Genomic DNA, 22,360 nt, shown 5'->3' with positions numbered 1-22,360 from the left:
TATTGCTGATTTTTTAACTGTTGGTCTTTCATAAACATCTGGAAATTTCAGATAATCAGCATTATACAAATGTAATTGATAAATATATGTATTCGTGTATGTATGCAACAGAAAAATACTCTTTCCCATGAAGTGGCTTAAAATAAATTTCTGTTTCAGATAGATGTTAAAATGATTTATCCCTTGAAGTCAGTAGTAATAATTTACATTACTTATAGGCTTTAAGAATTAACAGATATGCATCCTCTATTTCTTAATTCACATGATTTATATTGTATATATCACTAAACATCTGGAAGAAATATGTCCTGGAATTAAGGGAAGCCCAGGAACATGTTGGTGGTGAAAAGCAGCTGGTTAACAACCCCCCTCTCACCTCAACATATTGCAAAAGCAAGTAGCCAGGGATCAAAGTTACTAGCAAAGCAGTCCTCTCTGGAATCTATTCATGTAATTCTTGGATGTCAAAAAGCCACTCACAGAGACTGAGAGGGACAATGTAAGAGCACAATTATTTGTATTGGAATAAACCAAGTTGCACCCAGCCCAGCTGCCTCCCATATGGCTTACCAGATTCTTTAACAAAAGTAATAAGCCTTTAACAAAAGTGGTGCCTGACCCATATGGTGGTCCACAACAGCCCCCCCCACACACACACACACCAGATTGCCTCTCAGCATCAGGACTTCCAGGGAGCTATCAGCGTTCATTTTTAACTGTCTGGCACTCCTGCTCAAATCCACCATGTCTTGCAAAATAGAGCATGCAAAATAGAGTTCTTAAACAACTGTAAGTATTTTAAGATTAATTTTAGAACACTTAATCTGACCTACAGGGAGAAAAAGAGTTATATTTAGTGAAGGTAGAAAGCAATTTCATTGTTCAAAAATGTGGGCAATGTAAAGAGAACAGCAACAGGCATCTTAACTGTGCTTCATAGGTCTAAGTGCATTAACATAAGTACTTCTGAACCAACAGTTAATTAAGGAGATTTATTCAAGGAAAGCTTTTATTAAGATTAGAAAATGCATCACATAATTACATATTGCTTGAATCTAATACTACTTGGCAAAAATCATTCTCCAATAGACTTCCCCCATTGCAGGAAAAACATAATATAACTTTGAAACATTATTACTTAGTATGCCTTTCCTTGGTGGCATAAACTTTCCTAGACACTTTTTCCAATATAGTAGTCAGAAAAGATACTAATCTGACCCAACCTCTTCCTATTAAGATTCATACTGGATGATCTCATAGGTATTGGTCTCAACATGAAATGGGACCACCCATAAATAAGGCACCAGATTATACACACAGGAGAATTCCCTGGAAATGCAGGAGGATATAAATTTAACATCATGGCATGACATGACATCATCACAAATGGCAAATCAAGAATTTGTGCTCAGTGAACTTCCAGTGGAATGTCAGAGTGGTTGAAGGCCAAGGTTGCAGGAAAAGAGAAAAAGAAAGATTGAATGTGTTGAGTCAGATGTGCTCTACTTCGTTTCTACCAGTTCATAATACAGCCATATGCAGATCACACTGCGTGTGAGAAGAACTAAAAAAACTGTTGTTGACCTTCTACTGTTGCTCCATAGAGAGCATTCTAACCTATTGCATTTGTGTGTGGTTTGCCAACTGCACAGTAGCAAATAGGAAAGAGCTCCAGAGGGTCATTATCATCACCCAGAGGATTATTGGGGGACCTCTCCTCCCCTCCCTTGGATGAACTGTATAGTTCCTGCTGTCTTAGAAAAGCTCAAAATATTTTTAAAGACTCATCTCATCCCAGACATTCTTTTTTTGAACTATTACCATCTGGAAGATGATACAGGATAATAAAAAGAAAGACAAATTGGCTGAAAAATAGTTTTTATCCCAGAGCTGTAACCATATTAAATACTACTGTATAGTGCAACCTTGAAGTGCAATATTAGGGGCAGTGCAATGGTGAATAGAATGTGAAGGGTGCATATATATAACATATGTTTTTACTTGTGGTTTTTACTTGTAGTGTGCACTGTGAACAGCACTTAATTTCATCGTGGGATACACAGTGACAAAAAAGATAATTCTATTCTATTCTAAAACAGGGAGAGGGGTAGGAGATGAAGATGCTTTAGATGTACCTGTAAAACTCCACCTAGCTTTTTTTAAAAATGAACTTAGGATATGTAAGAAAAAAAAATCAGTTGAGCATATTTTGTTATACCAACACCTTCACATGTAAATCATTTTGGAGAGGAATTTTGGGGAGTTGGGGATTGAGGTTAGGAATAATGCATCATCCCGAGTTCTGAGAAGTAATAAATAACTAATTGTAAGCCTATGCCAGTGGCTGCCAACCTTTTGGGCACCAGGGACCAGTTCTGTGGACAGAGGTTTTTCTGCAGACTGGAGGGGACATGGTTTCCCATGCTGCCAGCAACCTGCAGATGGGGCTTCACTGGTTTGTGCAGTCCAGTTTTTGGCATGCCATGGCCCAGTGCCAGTCCATGGACCCGAGTTTGGGGACCACTGGTCCATGCAATTAAATTATATATTATTTGTTTTCTATATGTATTTTCTTAATTCCAATTTTGTTGCTAGAGATGCCACCATAAAGACATGCCATTTAATTCCTGGGGGAAAAAGCATAAACATTGTGTCCCAGACAAATAGCTACACAAAACATATCTCAATAATTTACAAGAGAACCGTTTAACACAGTAAAGAAGTAAACTTTTCATTTGGGTTGTTCCTGCTTAATGACATGTCTATGTGCAATGGAGTGGGACCTAGCACATTAACTTTTTTATGCAATAAGTTTGGAAAGAGGTTAATAGTGGAAGAAAATGTGGAAAATGGCCTTCAAGCTTGTGGTGGATTTGCAGGAAGGCTGAAGTGCCTGCATAGATATCTATATCTATATAATATATTGTTACATTGCAATAAATAGTCAAATGGAAAGACTGGGAAGAAGCACAGTAATGAAAAATATAATGGATCTTTCTGCTCTGTGGAAATTAAATGGTTTTGTTAGTTGAGCAAAAGAAGACCAAAGGCAGTGAAGGAAATTGCAGAGAAGTTAAATGAGTCATGCATGTCAACCCTCATTGCCCAGGATATTAGAGACATCCACACCCCAGACCTTGTTTGGTTGGGGGGAGGGAGAAATGTAATCTGAAGAATTTTAATTTGCAAGTTGGGTGGCCATGAACAATGATTAAATAAAGAACTGACCTCTGTTAATTGGAAGCAAGAAAGACCATTTGAGCTGACAAATAGAAAAAGCAAAAGCAAAGAGGCACAGGAGTAAAGGCATAGGAGCATGCCAGTTAAACAGAGGCTGTGAACTGACTGGTTGTGTTTTTTATTTCTTCATGAAGTATATTCTGCTTATCTGCTGAGAAGGCACTCACTGTTTTACACTAATGCCATTTTGATCTGTGCTGTTGAATCAAAGTACTGTAGCTGTGCTAATTGCTTTCAAGGGTGCTTTTGCTCTTCCTTTTTCCACTGTGCTGTTCTCTCCTCTAATTCCTCTATAACTTGGCTCTAGTTTTTCATCCAGCCTCTTCCTCCCTGCCTCCCTCCCTTCCTTTTCTTTCTTACATGTATATAGCTGCCTGTCTTATGTTGAATTCTGGACAGCTTCTAGCCAACATCAATAAAAAGAGCATAACATAAATCTCTTAAAATCACAAACACTGAAAACCTGACATCAATGTTAAACTTCCAACATCCTCATTAAATCCTTTCACCCCCCCTCACCCTATTCCAGTATTTTTTTTTGGGGTGGGGGAAATCAAAACTTTTAAGTGCTTTATGGAAGGCTAGGAGGGTAGAGGCCTGCTAAATTTCAAAGAAAAGGATGCTTCACAAGGCAGGAACTTCCTGGATTCCGTAAGATGTCAATGTTGAAGGGAAGGACTAGGAGCATGCCCACCCTATCTGATCTGATGGGATGGGTAACTGTCCTTAGGGAGAGACAATCCCTCGGATAACTTGGCCCTGTTCCTTATAGAGCTTTAAAGGTAACAATTAGACAACAGCCACACTTCTATCCCAGCTGTGGAGTTGCAATTGGGCCACACATGAAATCCAGGAGGGCAAATTTCAGAGAGGGGAACCCCACCCCACCCCCACTCCCGCCCAAACAAGTTTTAATGATACAGGCCAGGTCAGTATTCTTATCCACAATTAAGGAACTGTCAGAAGACAGAATCCATTCTGACATGTTTCTCATTACAATATAATTTTGACAATATAATTTAATGGTTGTTATCCATATTCATAGGAATGTTACTGTAGTTCTTGGGATTATCATTTCATTAAGAGCAAAACCTGCATTCCTGATCCTGGATGAAATGGAAATTACATAGAATCTATACTTCATGTAGTGTTTACAGAAAGGTAGACTGTCTGTCAAAGAGGTTCTTCAGTAAGATCTGACTTTCCGTGCCTTTCTTAATATTGCTGCTCCATGCCCATCTTAAACGTTTACCAAAAAAGAATTATTCTCCTTTAACCACCCGGTATTCTTAGGCCAGTTAGCTATTGTATAATCATCATTAGGCAAAGTGATTTTTCATCAGTGTCTCCATGATTTTATCTTCATTTTGTCTCCAGACCACAATCAAGCAGTTGTTAGAGTCAGTGTTAGCTAATGTGAATCAGAATAACATTTCCTTCTTATTCTGTCACCATCCAAGGGCAGTCTTAAGAGTTGCAAAATCTGTTAGGCTTTGCATTCCAGTATTTTGGAGGGAAGTCAGCAGTTTGGCAGAGACTGGGAATCAAGGCAATAAAGATGGAATAGAATCATCAATGTGAACAGCACATTTTATGCCTATACAGTTTGTTGCCAACTCAGGATGGATGGGTAGCATTGTAATATGGTCGGAGGAAAAACACTTAGACAGCTGAAGTCACATCTAAGACTAATGCATCTAACACTTCCACCACAAATGCCTTTTGGATTAGAACTGGTCACTGACTGAGTTAACTGCCACTTTATAGAGAAATCCAATTCTGCAGACATCTTTATTGCATTATGCCAACAGTTCAGTTAGCATAATTGCATGCAAAGAGCCAACAAATGTAATTTTATTGTAATTAATATTTGCTCTGCTGTTCCTTTCAGCTCCTTCATCTGATTAACTCATGTGACTCACAGTCTTTCCCAGGAAATGCCATTTGCCATCTGAAAAAGGATCTGATGACTCTTTAGGACCCATTCTGTGGGACCCATTCTGGTGTCAGAAGCTGAAAGGGAGGAGTCAATAAGGAGAAAGAAAGAGAAGTAAATAATAGTAGTAGTAGTAGTAGTAGTAGTAGTAGTAGTAGTAGTAGTAGTAGTAATATTAATAATAGAGTTGGAAGGGACCTTGGAGGTCTTTTAGTCCAACCCCCTGCTCAGACAGGAAACCCTATGCCATTTCAGACAAATGGTTGTCAGAGCACATTGAAAACACAAGAGGTGGACAAAACTACTAAAACAAATCTCACACATGCTGTCAGAATATTTTTACTTATTTATTGCCTGCCCTTCTGTTCTACTGACTAAAAATGCAGACTCTGACTTGTGAACAAGATTTCTCAAAGCAAAACCTGGTAGTTCATTCTGCAAAGTGAACACAATATAATTGTGTGGGAAGAGAAGACCAGTAAGCAGTGGTGGGATTCAAATATGTGAACAACCAGTTCTCTGTGTGGATGCCTGGGCAACAAAAAATTAGCTACCGGTTCTGCCAAAGTGGTGCAGCCAAGGAGGCTATGCAGGAGTTATTTCCTTCTTTTCTTCCCTCTCCACTTCCCTTTTCAACAGGCAAGCAAGTGGCTGCTTGTGGGTGGGGAAGGAAGTGAGGGATTGCAAGACTGCCTAAGAAACTGTCATGGAACATTGAAAATGAAGATCATGTGACCACAGCAGCATTCCAGTAGCACAGTACCAGTAGCAACCAGTAGCATGAAGGAGCCACAGCTTCCTCAAATTTCACTCCCCCAAATTTTGAACCTATTCCTTAAGTTAGCTCATTTGAGGTACCTTGGTTTAAAAATTGTTGTCCTATGATGCATTGTCTTGCTCAGATAAAGGTCATGACAAGAGTTTTAGTAGTAGATAGACAATGTAGATACAATCTAAATATAAAGGATTAACAATGATTTGTACATTTTTCCTTATGTACAATGTTACCATGCTTCAGTTGACATATAAAATGATTATTAAAATCTGGAGTCCAGAAAATGTCAGTAACTTTATGCAAGATCTTGATCTAGGGAGGATAAGAAAGCCATGGTTCCAAAATATTTTTTTCCTTTATTTTAAAATTTAAATGCAGGTTATTCATTTTTTATTTTAAATATTGTGATTTTTATGGTTTGTTTTAATGAAGAGCAACATTCCTGCCCTTAAGAATATGCTGCAATTTTTTTCTTCATCAATATAAATGCTGAGAATCATTTTTCAGTTCTTCTGCTTCTGCTTCTAATGCCATAATAGTGGCTCTGGGAGAAGAAAGTTGTTAGTGTAAGGGGAGCAAAAGGCCAACTTTTTTAAACATTTATTTTTAAGTCTAAAACAGCTTAAGAGGAATAAAGGCACCTCAAACCAATATCTACACAACAAGAAAAAAAAAGGAAATTGATTCTTAAGGGTTTGGGGGATTTTAAGTGTCAGAATGTCTTTATATCCTTGCTTTATTGGGAAAACAGTCCTGATTCACTGCATCTATGGGCGGCAGGCAAGAAATCAAAGAAAATTCTGCCCAATTTATCTAGAGTTAAATTAGGTGCTAAATGTATCTATTTGCCCATTGCTCTACCCCCTTCATATGGTTAAAAAGACTTTATGAAAACTTTACTGTTGGTTGTAAAAAAAAGTTGCTAAGATTTTGATATCCAGCACAAATATAACACTAATTATATATAGTGCTAAATATAAAATGATTTCTGGCAATTTCAGTATCTTTGAAGTCACATTCTTTCTTCCTTCTCAGAGACCTTTATGACAGTTTGAATGTATTTGGAATAACATTACTTCTAGCAATTTCAGTGCTATATACCTGTATGGAGGATATGGCTGAGAAGAATAAATATGACACAGAATTTGCTAGAAGTAATTGTATTATTGACTAATACATGGCCTGCAGATTGTATGGACAATCTGCAGGCCATTTGGCCCCCTTAGGGAAGCTGGTATATTTACACCAGCTGAAACAAGGTTCCAGGTACTCCTGCCACTTTAGCTTGTTTGTGACCAACATGCCACATGTTGTGCAAACAGCGAAGCTTCTGTTAGAAGCAGATGTTAAAGACTTTCAGGTGAGATAAATCCAAAGTTATCTGCACTCATGAGAATGAGTGTTTAAAGGCGTATTTTTACCTAAAGTTAGCGTGGATGTGCCCTAATAGTTAAAAAAAATACAGATATAGAGTATCTTGCAGCTCAATCAAGAGATGAGAAGACGATATGAAATTATTTATAAGAAGTCATATTAAAGAAGAGCATGAAACACAGTTGATTAAGTAACACATATTAGAGCACAACAAAAATTATTTCTGAATAGAAAATATGATGCAGAAAAGATATGGTTACAAATTCTAGGCCTTGTGAATTCAGTTGTAATGTTTTTATCATTTCTCTTAGTATGTTATCCAATTAACAACATAAATAAATAAATAAATAAACCTCTGGTGGACAACTTATTCCTATGTCTATCTGATATCCCCAATGCTCAGTTCCATATAGTAAATTGGCAAGAAGCAAATTCTTATACATAGCTTTTTTCATTTCTTTCAATTATTTTTCTCCCAGAATTTACTTATATTAAAATTTCTCCATATATTATTCCATCTTTAGTAAACATTCTTCAGGGGCACACAGATTCATCTACTTTCTCTAGATTTCTTTTTTTTACCAATTTTGTTGGCAAATATGTTGACTCTGTTTCCCTGTCAAACACAACTAACTTGGTCGTTGATATATTAATGTTCAAATACACTTCAATACAAAATACAATCTGTCTAACATTTGTTGCAAATCATTCAAGTTCTCAGCCAACAGCACAGTATCACCCGCATATAAAAATAGCATCGGCATACTTTCATCTCCCCAATCGACACATGATACATGCATTCCTTATTATTAGACAACCATGTGTATGTCACACATCCTTCAAATTATTTCCTCTTGCTGTTGAACCATTTGCTAAGAATGTTGTTTATTCTTATGCATGATTTAGTTCCATCATATTGCTCTTATTGCACTCAGCAAGCAAAACATTCCATTATTCAAGTTGATTCACTTAAGCATGCACTTTCTCTGAATCAACAAAAATAAAGTAAATATTTCTTCTCACATTATACATTTATCAATCAGCTGCTGAAGGGACAAAAATTGTCTGCACAACCTTCCATCAGCCATCAAAGCACACTGCATTTCATGGATTTTATACATGTACATATTTTGATCAGAATTCTGACAAAGATGTTTTGTTAGACTTCTCTAAAGAAGCTGAAGTGAAAACACATAAACAGGTATTCAAGCATATCAAGAACTTCATTTACTGTAGAAAAGTGAATGAAGCCATTATGAAAATATTCCAGTGACTATTCTGTAACTAATAAATGCAAGCCCTATTTATAGTGATTCAGGGCTTAAATTATTGTGCTTCTTTCTAGGAAAAATAATGGCCAGGAGGAATAGCTTTTATGTGTCTGCTGTTCTGATAGCAGACAAATCTGGTATCACACTGTCTCTCTGTGACCTTTTGAGAGCTTAAATGAACACCTTTCTGTGTGTATCTACCATATCTATAGTGTTTCCATTCAATCTTATTATCTTGACCTTTGAATAGGGGAACAGTAAGAGCTTTCTTCCTATTGTCAGACAGAGATGCAGTATTCACACAGATGATAAACAAGTCACACAGCCACTCCATATGTAAATCAATCCATATTTTCACTTTTTTCCATTTATATCTGCAGCCTTACTGTTTTCAATATTCCCACAGTAGCTGTGACTCCTTTTATCATTTTTCTTGTGCACCAAGATTGCAAATAGCAATCTTTTTAATTCTGCTCTTTGATTATCATGTGCAAATATCTAGAGTTCTTCCAGCATTCTTTCACTTCAATTTCATCCCAAATTATTTTAGTATTTTCCTCAAAGACCCATGAGCAAGTATTTCTAAAAAGGACATTAGTTAACTAGTTTACCTAAATGCCAAAATAGAATAGTCAAAAGACATGTTTATTATGACCTGTAAAAAGCATGACTTCCATGTAATAATAATAATAGTAGTAAAGTTGGAAGGGACCTTGGAGGTCATCTAGTCCAACGCCCTGCTCGGGCAGGAAACCCTACACCATTTCGAATAAATGGCTGTCCAGTCTCTTCTTAAAAACTTCCAGTGTTGGAGCATTTACTGCTTCTGGAGGCAAGCTGTTCCACTGATTAATTGTTCTCACTGTCAGGAAGTTTCTCCTTAGTTCTAGGTTGCTTCTCTCCTTGATTAGTTTCCACCCGTTGCTTCTTGTCCTGCCTTCAGGTGCTTTGAAAAATAGCTTAATTCCCTCTTCTTTATGGCAGCCCCTGAGATATTGGAATACTGCTATCATGTCCCCCCTTGTCCTTCTCTTCGTTAAACTAGACATACCCAATTCTCGCAACCGTTCCTTATATGTTTTAGCCTCGAGTCCCCTAATCATCTTTGTTGCTCTTCTCTGTACTCTTTCTAGAGTCTCAACATCTTTTTTACATAGTGGTGACCAAAACTGGATGCAGTATTCCAAGTGTGGCCTTACCAAGGCATTAAAGAGTGGTATTAATACTTCACGTGATCTTGATTCTATCCCTCTGTTAATGCAGCCTAGCACTGTGTTGGCCTTTTTGGCAGATGCAGCACACTGCTGGCTCATATTTAGGTGATTGTCTACTAGGACTCCGAGGTCCCTCTCACAGTTACTACTATTGAGCATGGTGCCAACTATGCTGTACTTGTGCATTTGGTTTTTCTTGCCTAAATGTAGAACCTTGCTTTTTTCACCATTGAATTTCATTTTGTTAGTTAGTGCCCAGTGTTCAAGTCTGTCCAGATCCTTCTGTATCTGAAGCCTGTCTTCTGGAGTGTTGGCTATTCCTGCCAGCTTGGTGTCGTCTGCAAATTTGATGAAGGTGTTGAAGAGTACTGGGCCCAGAACAGAGCCCTACATCCTAGGTCACTGTGATGTGAACATTGGTGAAGGAGAAAGGGCACTCTTCAAAAATTTTCTGGTCAACAGAAGGCTGCTAGACAGGGTATATGTAGCACAACTAATCTATATAAATTTAGTGAGCACTGATATTTCTTTTCACTATACAGTTTGGTTGGAGTATATTTAATTGTAAACCCCCCATTCCTTACCATTGTCCTCTTTTCATGGTGTTTTCCTTTTATTACGTCCTCTTGAAGAGCAGTTTGGTGTAGTGATGTAGCTAGTTTGGTATAATGATTAAGATATTAGGCTAGAAATTAGGAAGATATGGGTCTAGTCCCACTTTAGGCACAAAGTCAGCTGGGAGCCTTGGGCCAGTCATTCTCTTGCAGCCCTAGGAAACAAGTAATGTCAATCTATTTTTGAAATCTTGTCAAGAAAAATGCAGGGATTTGTCCAGGTGATTGCTAGGAGTCAGCATTGACTTGAAGGCCCACACATATTTACTTTTCTTAGAATATTTTAATGGCTAGCTCAGCCAGTAGCTATTGGCCAGACCAAACTCCTCCCCATCTCACCAGATGGGACAATGGATGATCTCCTATTACCATGGGTTCAAGATGGTTATTACAAGTCTGATATTCCCCCATCCAACCCCTACTTTCTACCGGCTATCTTGGAGAGGGAGAGAGGAGCCGGAATAACACTGTTGGTGTTATTTAACATGCAGACATATAGATAGAAGTGACTCAATTGATGTTCTATTTATTTGATTTGTAATGCACCTCATTCCAGAGGTTCTATAAAGTGCTTATATATAGATAAGATAAGATCCATGGTGGTGCAATGGTTAGAATGCAGTACCGTAGGCTACTTCTGTTGATTGCCGGCTGCCAGCAGTTTGGCAATTCGATTCTCACTGCCTCAAGATTGATTCAGACTTTCCTCTTTCTGAGGTTGGTTAAATGAGGACCCAAATTGTTGGGGGCAATATGCTGACTCTGTAAATTGGTTAGAGAGGGCTGTAAAGCACTGCGAAGCGGCATATAAGTCTAAGTGCTATTGCTATTGCTAGATGTCCACAAAGCTCTTAATGAAGATTTTCAGCAAAGATCTTTGTTTAAGAGTAGGAGCTGTGGATTAAGAGTTCAGTTAATCTTAGCCAGATACTGGTTAGGATAAGAAACTAAGGGTAGGAATAACTGGAAATTAAGTTATTATTTCTAGAAATAGTCTATTCTTCTAGAATAATTTGCCCACAGATATACAGGACCCTGTTCAGCTTCCTTGCGTAGCTTCTGTGAAAAGTTGAAACTATTTGGGGGAATGATAAATTTGGATCTGCTCCTGTTTGGTAACACCATTATAGTTTGGTTTATATTAACATTATTTTCTATTTGTTGTATTGTTATTAATTTCTGCTCCTACTGTGTATCAGTCAGAGGCATTTGGTTTGGAATGACACTAAAATGTCAGTAATAAGTAAATAGATAAAGTGCATACTCATGTAATGGTGGTTTTGTGGTTCTGTTTTCTAGGTAGCCTGTTGAATTACAGCAACAATTGCTCCATTGTTTGCTGTAACATGGATTAAAGCTGTGAATTGTGATTATGTTTAAAAAGAAAAACTGCTATTCTCTGTCTATTTTCAAAGTAGATTTATTATATCTGATGAAATTTGTAAATGCCATTTGTAAAGGCTCTAAAGATAGATCTGCTGACTTCTTGAGTAAGAGTTTGTTTATTTTGACTTTCAAAATAAAAAAGACTATCTGAAATGCTGTTTCATGGATCAGTGGCATCATATCTGGCAAAAAAGGACAATATGGCTTCTTAAGCATTTGCTTGCATTTGCAATATATCTTATGCAGAATGGATATTGTATTCTGTCACATTATACTGCTGCCATAGATAGTCTGTGCTTGAAGTGTCATTCTTCCCAGAAGGAATAAAGTAGGCTTGATTTTTTTTTCTTCCTAAAGTGCTTTCATTTATTATCATTTATTATGTCAGACTTCAAAAAGGCTGAGAGGAAAAGACATCCAAGCTCCCTAAGACAACCATGAATATCATTTCTTTTCAGAATCAATTTTTACATCTATTTTTAATTTATGGAAAAGGTAACTATTAGTTTCTATAAACCTTTTCTATATGGCAGATACAGGCTTTCTCACAAGGTTGCTGAAACATAACCAAAAATGGAGAAGGAAAATAAATGTAGCATAAATATTAAAATATCATGCTAAGGTGATTTACTTGTTTTTTTTCCCCCTTTTCTTCTTTATTTTTAAAGGCTGGCATATTTCAAGAGTGACCTGTTGGATTCTGTAATTGTAATAGCAAGTCAAAAACATCTTATTTTGATGGTTGCTTTTCTACATCTGAGCATTAGCAGTGTCATGATGGCACAATCAATGTTGTTATGTTTATCAGGAGGAACTTCAAACTTACTGTTGTGGCCACCATCTTGACTTTTTATTTTTTTTATTATAAAATTTTGCAGACACCTCTCTTAGAGCATAGATCCAAATGGTCGGTGTGACTGGAAGTTCTAAAAATTAGACCTGGTCATAAATGGCTTTTCTAAACATTTCACAAAAAATCTCCAACAATTTCTTAAGGGCAAGAGTCTTGTTTAATGATGATAGCAGCACCACGACTGAAAAAGTTCCAGAACTTCTCTCACAATGACTTCTCTTGAAGCTGTGGATGACTGAATAAATTATAGTGTCATAAAAGATGAGAGATTCACCCATACTTCTTGGCCATCTCATAACAAAACAAACACAAGAATAGTATAGTCCACTTTAATGATAAATTCCCTTGCACTGGGGAAGTTCTTTTGAAATGTTCAGTCCTCAAACTGAGTGAAAACTGGTATAAAAACTATAGAAGATTTCTCTGTTATCAGTCTGAGTCAATCATTTGACTTCAGACTAAAGAAAGATTGGATAGAAACCTTGAGACTTTAGCAGTGTTTCTCAACCTTGACAATTTTAAGGCATGTGGACAATTGTCAAGGTTGAGAAACACTGCTTTAGAGAACCTTTGGACAGGAAATGGTGACTCTGTCCAGGTGTTTCTTCTGTGTGAACTTGCACAGTTTTCAATGTAAATCACAACATAATATCTGCTTTTAGAGTTGTTTATTTGCACTTAGTTTATTTTTATGCTGGAATTTAGGGCATGTTTTATTGTTTGATATTTGTTTACTTTTTTAATTCTTGCGAACTGTTCTAGGAGCTTTTGCTGAAGAGTAACTAGTATATAACTTATAAATAAATAAGTACCTTATCTGTAACTCTTGATGTTATTTTGCTGCTTACTCCTTCTTGTTGCTGACATCTAATTTTATCCTGTGGACAAGTAATTAGGCTGTTCTAGGAAAGTAAATAGATGATTTTGCTGTGCTGGAGAACTTATCTCCCCCTCCATCCCTGCTGTGCCTCTTAGCTTTATTTTCAAACTGAAAGCAGATAGCTCCTGCAGAGCTGTAGCCAAATCAATTTTAGTTTCCAGCAGGAATGCAAGACTGTCACTTTTATGATGAGGGACATGCAACCATCAAGAAACAGCTATCACAAATAAGAGAAAATACCCAATCATGTGTGCTAAATGTGTTCTCAACATGCTGATGTAGCTCTGCATTCAGGAGGTGCTGGCAACCCATTCATGTTGTCCTGCAAGGTACTCTCTAGATTAACAATCTTATTTTGCAAAGAAGAGCATGAATATATTTGAGATAAAACTGGGCTTAGGTTAGTATCCTTGAAGCATATAATACTGTCAGTTTGGATATATTTTGGGCAGAAGGAATGGAAATGTAAACTTGTGAGCCTCTGCTTTGAAAAATTTCTCATATGATTTGTATCTGTGGAGATTCTCAATTATCCAGGCCATGGTTGTCCCAAATTTCTCATATGATTCATATACACATCTTAAACATTTGTATTCATTTGTACAACTGGAACAGGGATGCATATAAATCTAAAACACAGTCAATTTCATTATTTACAAGAATAAATTAAGAATTAGAGAAAGATACAAGAATGACATAAATGCGGGACAGACCATTTTTGGTACTGTCAAGAGAGGATTGGGATGAAAATAGTCATAGAGGAAGAAAATGAAAGAAGGATGAAATTTATAATAAATGTAGAATGGCTATAGGCAGAGAAAGTAAACTAGCCCTGTAGAATTTAGATCAACCTCCCTGAAGAGAATATCTCATGCTTTTAATCTTTTTGGCTATATTTTTTGTTTTTGTTGTTGCTATCTTTTTTTGCTACCTTTCTGAACTTTGAATAGGTTGCTTACCCCCAAAGAAATAGCATGATAAATATGCATGTAGGTATGTATATACGTAAGTAAGCAACATCTCTCTTTGATCAAACAACACAGTCTTGGTTTGCAATCTCTACCCCTTTCACATTTTTTCTTGTGGGTCCTCGGTTTTCTCATTTTACTCATACCCTTTTTTTCCCACAGGAGCCATCAGATCTGGGCTGTAAAAAGGCAGACAAATAAAGACTCTTTATTTGTGACCACTTAATAGCCACCAGGAACGTAGCCTAAATATGTCGTCCCATCCTCCTTCGTACCAGATCCTGGGAAAAGAGCTTCTCCCAACTGCTTATATGGGAGGGCATTAGGGCATGGGGGGGGGCATTAGGTGACCAAGCAGACAAAAGAACACTTCCTCTGCATCACTTGGTGACAGCCAGTGGCTGCCATTCAGCCCCTGCATCAATGTTATAATTTCCTCCTTCCTGCACCTCCTCTGTTACCTGCTTCACCTCATACAGTATATTCAGGAAGTAGGCAGGAGATTGATATTGCTGGCTTTGCCAGGTATGGAAGAGGGGAAGTTTAAAGGATTGGCTGAGGGACACAAGCAGAGGATTGTTGTTGTGTCCAGAAGAGTACAGGGATGGGTAGAGTAAGAAGTGGGAAGAGGTCTAGTTTAGGGACCTCGGCTTTTCCAAGCCACAATGCAACTGCATAGAGTATGCTATAATTCTCATAAAGCAGCCTTGTGTTTACAAGTGCTATGTCATTCTGAAATATAAAGGGTAAGTGAAAACAGGTTGCCAGGTGCCCAGATTGCAATCACGTGATCAGAGGGCCCTGCAGGGGCTGTAAGTTTGGCACCAATCATAAATGTCTTTGTTCAGCGCCATCATAATTTTGAATGGTCACTGACTAAATGGTTGTTAAGCGAGGGTGCCCTTTAATTATAAAATATAAAATGTATAAATCAAATATAAATTTTATGTTTGGGTATGTTACGGTTGGATAACAACAAGCATGGACAAGTTGAAAATGTGATTAATAAAGAATACATTAAAAGAGTGAGAAAAGTACTCAAGAAAAAAATTGAACGGGGGGAAACACCATCAAAGCCATCAATACCTGGGCCATACATAGCTGATATCATTAAATGGACACAACTTGAACCCAAAAATTAAAAAGCTAATTATTCATTTTGCATTACATCTCTGTAGTGATACCTGTGCTGCAGCAACAGAGGTTGAGCTTTATCTCAAGTCCAACCAACTGTCAAAGAGGAAAAGCATGTGTTGGCTGATTATGTAAAAGACAACCAAGAACACATATTGATGCAGGTTAAAAACCGGAACTTACGAAATGTGAAAGAAACAAACATGAATATTGAAATAATGTAATAAAAACTCACACAGAATGCTGGTAATAAAAACATTACATGTTCAATTTCTAGAAAAATCAAGTGAAAAGTAGATAAAGCTAAATCCTGGCAATAGCTTATAACTGGAATATTTTTAAAAAATGATTTTGTAGGCTTGATTTTAGCTGCTCAAGAGCAAGCTATTTGAACTAATGCAATCAAGGTCAGAACTGAAAAATTGTCTAATGATTCAAAATGCAGATTATTCAAAGAAACAGAAGAAACAATAGCTCACATACTCAGCTTGTGCAAGACAATCACACAAACTGATTATAAATGATATAACACAGTCACCAAAATGATTCACTGGAACATCAGTAAAAATGATCGGTAATGAAAAATTGTTGGGAACATAAGAATTGAAAAAGTACTTAAAAATAAGCAGGTTAAAATATTGTGGGATTTCCAAATACAAACTGATAGTCTTGCTGTATAGCACATCAGATTTAACTGTGGCTGAAAAGAAGAAATTGTACATAATTGATGTGGCAATACTAGGAGATAGTAGAACAGAAGTCAAAGAATTGGAGAAGATCACAAAGTATTGTGATCTGAAAATTAAAACTGCAAGATTATGGCATAAACCAACCATGGTAGTTCCAGTGGTTATCAGCACATATACAGTAGGTTGTTGGGAAGAACTTGATGTGTATGAAAGCCAACAACAGCTAAAGAAATGACAGCTGTGATTTCACACTTTTGTCTATATTATACTGTAATTGATGTGTATGAAAGCCAACAACAGCTAAAGAACTGACAGCTGTGATTTCACATTTTTGTCTATATTATAACAATAACAACACTTGGGAAGAAGGCAATGCATATGAAGGTCAATATTAGCTAAAGAACTGGCAGCTGTGATTTCACATTTTTGTCTATATAATAACAACAACAATAGGATCTCCTAGATAGAATCTGGAGAATGAACTGAAGAATTCCATTCATGGTTATCTCAATGTTTCCTACATATTCTAAGCTATAAGGTAACACCCCAGTTCTTCCTGAATTCCATTTTTAGTTCAGAATATTTTTCTTTTATTGATGCTTTTGAACAGTTGGATATTTTAATTATTTATATTGATTGATACCTTTGATCTTTAAGGTGTGTAGACAGGCTGGTATTTAACTGCAATTGTTATTGACTGATACTGATGTTGGTTATTGGGTATCAGTATTTCTCTTTTTGTTGTTTGCCTTCTAATTGACACTGCACTGGAAATCTGCACTCTTGTGAATGGTCCAATCATTCTGAAATCATTGTCAAGAAGCCAATATCCTACCTGCAAAGCCAATTGTAACAGGAAACTGTGTGGGTTTTTCTTCAAAATGTCCTTCCCCCCTACCTCTTTCATAGAGCAGATTGCCTGCGTCTGGTCTGTTGTGTCGAGATGTCTTCTCTTCATTGACTGAAACACAAAAAGCAGTCTGTTTTTTGACTGTGTAGGGCTAAGTGTGTAGGCCTAAAAAAGTGAATCAAATCAGGCCAAATGATCGCAACCAGAATACACATAGTGTTAAAGGGAAAGGTAGTCTGGCATCTATTATTGCTATAGCATCATTTGAAATAAATAAAGGGAGAAAGAAAGAAAGAAAGAAAGAAAGAAAGAAAGAAAGAAAGAAAGAAAGAAAGAAAGAAAAAAAGAAAGAAAGAAGCTAAGAAGTTGAAGGGACATATTTTTTATAGTTGAAAAATTCCAGTAAATGCTGTATAACCATCCAGTTACAGCAAGTTTATATAATTTTCATAATAGTAGTTTTTCTTTCTTTATATTCTTTCTTTATATTTCTTTATAATTGCAGATGCTAAAACTAAACAGTATTTGTATTAGTACACAAAAAGTGCAAGCAAATGAAATTCATTAAAAAGAAAGGAGAGGTTTCTTTTGGAATGCTGTGGAGCGTGGCTGTAAAATAGCTAAGCAATAAATATAGGTAGTCCTAGACTTAATGACCATTCATTTAACAATAATTCAAAATTACAATGGCCTTGAAAAAAGTGATTTGTGACCTGTCCTAAAAGTTATGACTCTTGTGATTTTGTGTAATTGCAGATGTTGTGGTTCCGGCTAATGAAACATTCCAAAGAACTTCCAGGCATTTATTTTCCTAAAAGTCTTTTATTGTTACAAAATGTCGGCACAGGCACAACAGAGGGATGCTAGGATCTAAGTTCTCTTCCTCTGAGCAGTTAAATTATCAGCATGTTCCCTCCCTAAATTAGCCGTCATATCTCACACTATCCAATTAGTGTGAAGATGAAATGTTTTCTTCCTCTTTCTTTCCCGGGCTTTACCCCCAATGCCCCTTCTGTTCTTTATTAACCCCATATATACCAGACAATTCTGCATATTGTCAAAAGCAAGAATATACAATATTTGCAGCGTTGACAGCAATTTAGATTCATGTCAACCAGCTGGCATTTATAACCAATTGTAGGTATCCTATGGTCATCTGACTGAGATTTGCAATCTTCCCAGACAGTTTTGAACCGCAGCGGGAATTGGGGAAGCGGGATTAGCTTAACAATTATACGGTTTTCTTAATGTCCATGTGATTTGTCTAACAGTGGCAACTTACTTTAGTGACCATGGTAAAAGTGGTCCTAAAATCAACTCCAGTCATGTGATGACTTACTTTAGGACTGTGCTAATTTATGATGGAAATTCTGGTCCCAGTTCTGGTCATAAGTGGAGGAGTCCCTGTACCATGCATTTACATTAGAAGAACTACTAGCTAAAGGAATATGTGAACAGAACGTGGTTGAAGATTTCAATGGTTGGAGGAAATGGTTAAGGGGATGTAACAAACAAACATTTCACACTTAGCTATTATTCAATAGTTCAGTGCATTTGCATTTAGTACATATGAAGTTATGGGGAAAATAAGAATGGTAAAGTAATCTTACTCAGCTAACTTACACTGCACTTGGGTTCCACTGGGATGGAGACTTACACAGATTCCTGAAATGTACTATTTTAAAATGTTTTTGGTATTTTTACTGGTAATATATTTTCTGAGCTGAAAGCTGCTCAGAGTTATTGACTGAAATTGGCAGCTATATAAATTGAATAAAACAAACAAACTCTAGCGAGCATTATATTACTACATAATGAGACTTTTAATGTTTTCTGCCTAGAAAATCACTGGATTTCTTGTCAATATTCAACACATTAAATGCAGAAAGCTTTGTGACATAAACTCATAGTAATACTGGGGTCATCTTATGTAATGGGCGGAAGGAATAACTTTGAGGAACAGAGAAAGAACCCCAACCAAGATAATGTTCAGATAAAGGAAATATAAACATTCAGATTTGTAAGATTCTCTTATCAAAAACTTAGAATATAAGTAGCATTAGCATTCATAACTCCGATTTCCTGGTCTGATCTACCTTGAAGGACTGACATCTTGTCTTCCCTTTTCAAAATATGGGGAAGCACCAAAGCAGGAAATAAAAGTTACACCTACATTCTAAGTGTAATGAAAAGCATTTAGTCTTTGGCAAGACATGCAGGCACTCTACCAATCTAAAAGCTAATCACAGGCTTGCTCACTTGTCAGATAACAATCCAGGCTGAGAGACACATTATCAAAGGCAATGATGGCTTCTGATCCAGCTTTCCAGGATGCAATAATCTGAAGCCAAAATCTGTAAAGAATAATGGGAGAGATCAGACAATGTCAGTCAAGGCAACCACTCATCATAAAACCACTTTGGTCTTAATACGCTCAGCCTAGACTTAAACTAAAAAGTATCACCTTTTCAAATTGGTGCCCTCTGGTTGTGTCAACTGTACAGACTGAAAATGATGGGAATTTTAGTCCACACATTTGGAAAGTATTAGGTTCTGGAGGACAGGTAAAACACACTCCTGGAATCTAGCAAACCACTTGTTTTAACAAAATAAAAGCAAGTATTTGGTTTAGATACAAGTGAAAGTATCTATGCTGATACACATAAGACTTCCCCATGAAGCCATCTTCAAATGAGCGAGAGCTACAAGGGCAAGAACAGGTGTCCAATTTCTGGATTTACTCACTGATTCTGCCCACTTGGGCTCATCTGAGGCCCAATGTGTTATGCTGCCTCTTTTTTATTAGATGGCCTTTGGCACAGTTTGGTAGGTAAAAGAAAGATCTTTGCTATATCTATAAAAAGGAGTCTCGGACTTACACTTGGTAGCTATTTTCACATAAATATGATTTTCAGTAGTGCTAATCAGAAATGCTCAGAAATATTTATTTCTGATGAATTTTATACATTTGTCACAATGGAAGATTGACAGAAATTCCAGAATTGTAGGCCAGACTGGGAGGTTAAAAAAACATCTTGGGAAAAAATGTTTTTAAACTATTTTTTCTTAAAATGCCTCAAACTGGTAGACACAAAGAAGTATCCTTGCTCTTAACTTTTAACTATATGCTTATTTAATAATATTTTGCAATGGTATATTTTATGCTGGATTGGTAGGAATATTTAGATATGAATGTGAATACATGTATATGTACACACACATACACACATGCTTATGCACACATGTGTGAACCCATGTGCACATACATGTCCATGTGTATATAGATATAAAGATTCCCTGGTGAAAATAGTTATTAAAGAGTTATCTTTAATAATGAATATTTCAGAAACAGACAATACTTGAAAATATCTACTTCTCCCTTTACAAAATATGCCTTCTGCTTTAATCCTCATTTCCTCTGAAATATTCCCTATGGAGTTCAGATCTTCATACTCATAGCTGCATTGCAATTTCCTGATAAGGTTACCTTTTATTCTATTCCACTTATGAGTTCACTTGAATTTTAATAGTTAAATTAACAACCTGGATTTCCATCACATGAATTTTCTATTGATCTGATTAAGTCAAATAAATTAAGAGTATATTATTGACTTTATAATTTAATCATATTAATACAACATAAAGCCCCATTGGTGAGAATAATGGTTTAGATAAGGATAGATTCTTGTACTAATCAACAATAGCTGCTTTCTAACTCATATGTTTTTTTATTTTCATAAATATAGAAAAACTAAAAAGTGAAGTGTGATAAATAAACCCATTCTAATAAGGGCCACTCTTATATTAGTAAGAGTGAAATGTATATAAAACTAAAACTCCATACCATCAACAAGTTGTCTGTCTGTCTGTCTGTCTGTCTGTCTGTCTATCATAGCTGTGCATCTTAGAAGTGAAATTCTGTGCATCTCACAACAATTAAAACAATAGAAATAGTAAATAATAAATTAGCCCAATATATAGCTATCTTAAAACCACAGTTATAAATTCAGTAAAACATAATCACAGTAAAACATATCACTATAAATCATATTCCCTCTAATATAGTCATTACCAAGGCTCACCACTATTGCTGAACCCCCAGGCACAATGTGATAGCCACGTCCTTGGGCCCTTCCTAAAGGCAGAAGGGTGGGTGCTAATCTAAGTTATATTACAATAGCACCAGCCATCAAATGGAGAATTTTCATTCCTTTATTTGAAAATGCCAAGCAATCCATTAGGGAAGAAATATTAAACTGGCATTTCAGCTACCCTACTTCTAAATGCAGTGGAAATAAGTTGGTCTTCCTGATGGATTATTGCAAAGGAAATTGTTATGTCCTGGGCCAGCAGGTGCAGGCTGTAGTGATTGGCCCAGGCAGACCATGTGGATGCCCAGGAGCAGAAAAGCTGTTCCCAGCTTTGCGCACATTACAAGACGGGAAAATCCCTTGCAACGATTGGCCAACAAGGTGCTGTGCAGGGGACTATAAAACGGAACTGCACCATTGTGTAAACTGTTCTGCTGGTGTTGCAATAAAGAAGGACTGTTTTGGTACTCGTTACTTCATCTCAATGCCTTTTTTCTGAGAACAAAACATTGGCGACGAAGGTGGGATGCCTGCAAGGAAAATGAAGTAAGAAGCCAAGCTGACTCACCACGGGAGGCTTGCAGCTCAGAGAAGTGTGGCGTCCGGAGATCACAACTCAGCCTGCCAGTACGGAAACACTGGAGGTGAGCTCAGCAAGGGGAGCCCCTTCCCAAACCTTGCAGCAGAAGGCGTGGACGAAGTTCCTGGACTGCAACGATGGCGAAGATAGGCAAGCTGTCTGAGTTTGACACAGTTCATCCAGAACGTTGGAGCTCATACGTGGCCCGGGTGGAGAACTACCTCCGGGTGAATCAAATTCACGAAGACAGCCTCAAAGCTGCCACATTGCTGTGTGTTTGTGGGCAAGAGACCTTCGATATTGTGGAGAATCTGGTCACCCCAGCACCACTGGAATCAATCGCCTACACAGACTTGAAGAGGATGCTTCGAGAGCATTGCGAACACAAGCTCTCAGTGATTGCCTGGCGACATGCATTTGAGCAGAGGGACCAGAGGCCTGGTGAGTCTGCTGCGGAATTTGTTGAGGCCTTGCGACAAGCAACTAGGCCCTGCAAATTCTTGAA

The 22,360-nt window shown here is 37.1% G+C and overlaps 1 protein-coding gene across 1 annotated transcript in view; it reads right to left on the bottom strand.

The window, feature by feature from the left end:
- The window catches only part of ALK (ALK receptor tyrosine kinase), a 126,438-nt gene that overhangs the window by 74,335 nt on the left and 29,743 nt on the right, over nt 1-22,360 (bottom strand). Inside the window, exons 4-5 of the mRNA XM_039337025.1 lie at nt 19,444-19,538; nt 17,170-17,295 (exon numbers count right to left, since the gene is read on the bottom strand). Coding sequence (XP_039192959.1) covers nt 17,170-17,295; nt 19,444-19,538 — 221 coding nt within the window. The remainder of the gene's footprint in view (nt 1-17,169; nt 17,296-19,443; nt 19,539-22,360) is intronic.

The sequence above is a fragment of the Crotalus tigris genome, unplaced genomic scaffold (genome assembly GCF_016545835.1).
Source record: "Crotalus tigris isolate CLP2741 ecotype Arizona unplaced genomic scaffold, ASM1654583v1 scf7180000017668.6805642782:7212621, whole genome shotgun sequence".
NCBI lineage: Eukaryota > Metazoa > Chordata > Lepidosauria > Squamata > Viperidae > Crotalus > Crotalus tigris.
This window is presented reverse-complemented; position numbering and strand designations above follow the sequence as displayed.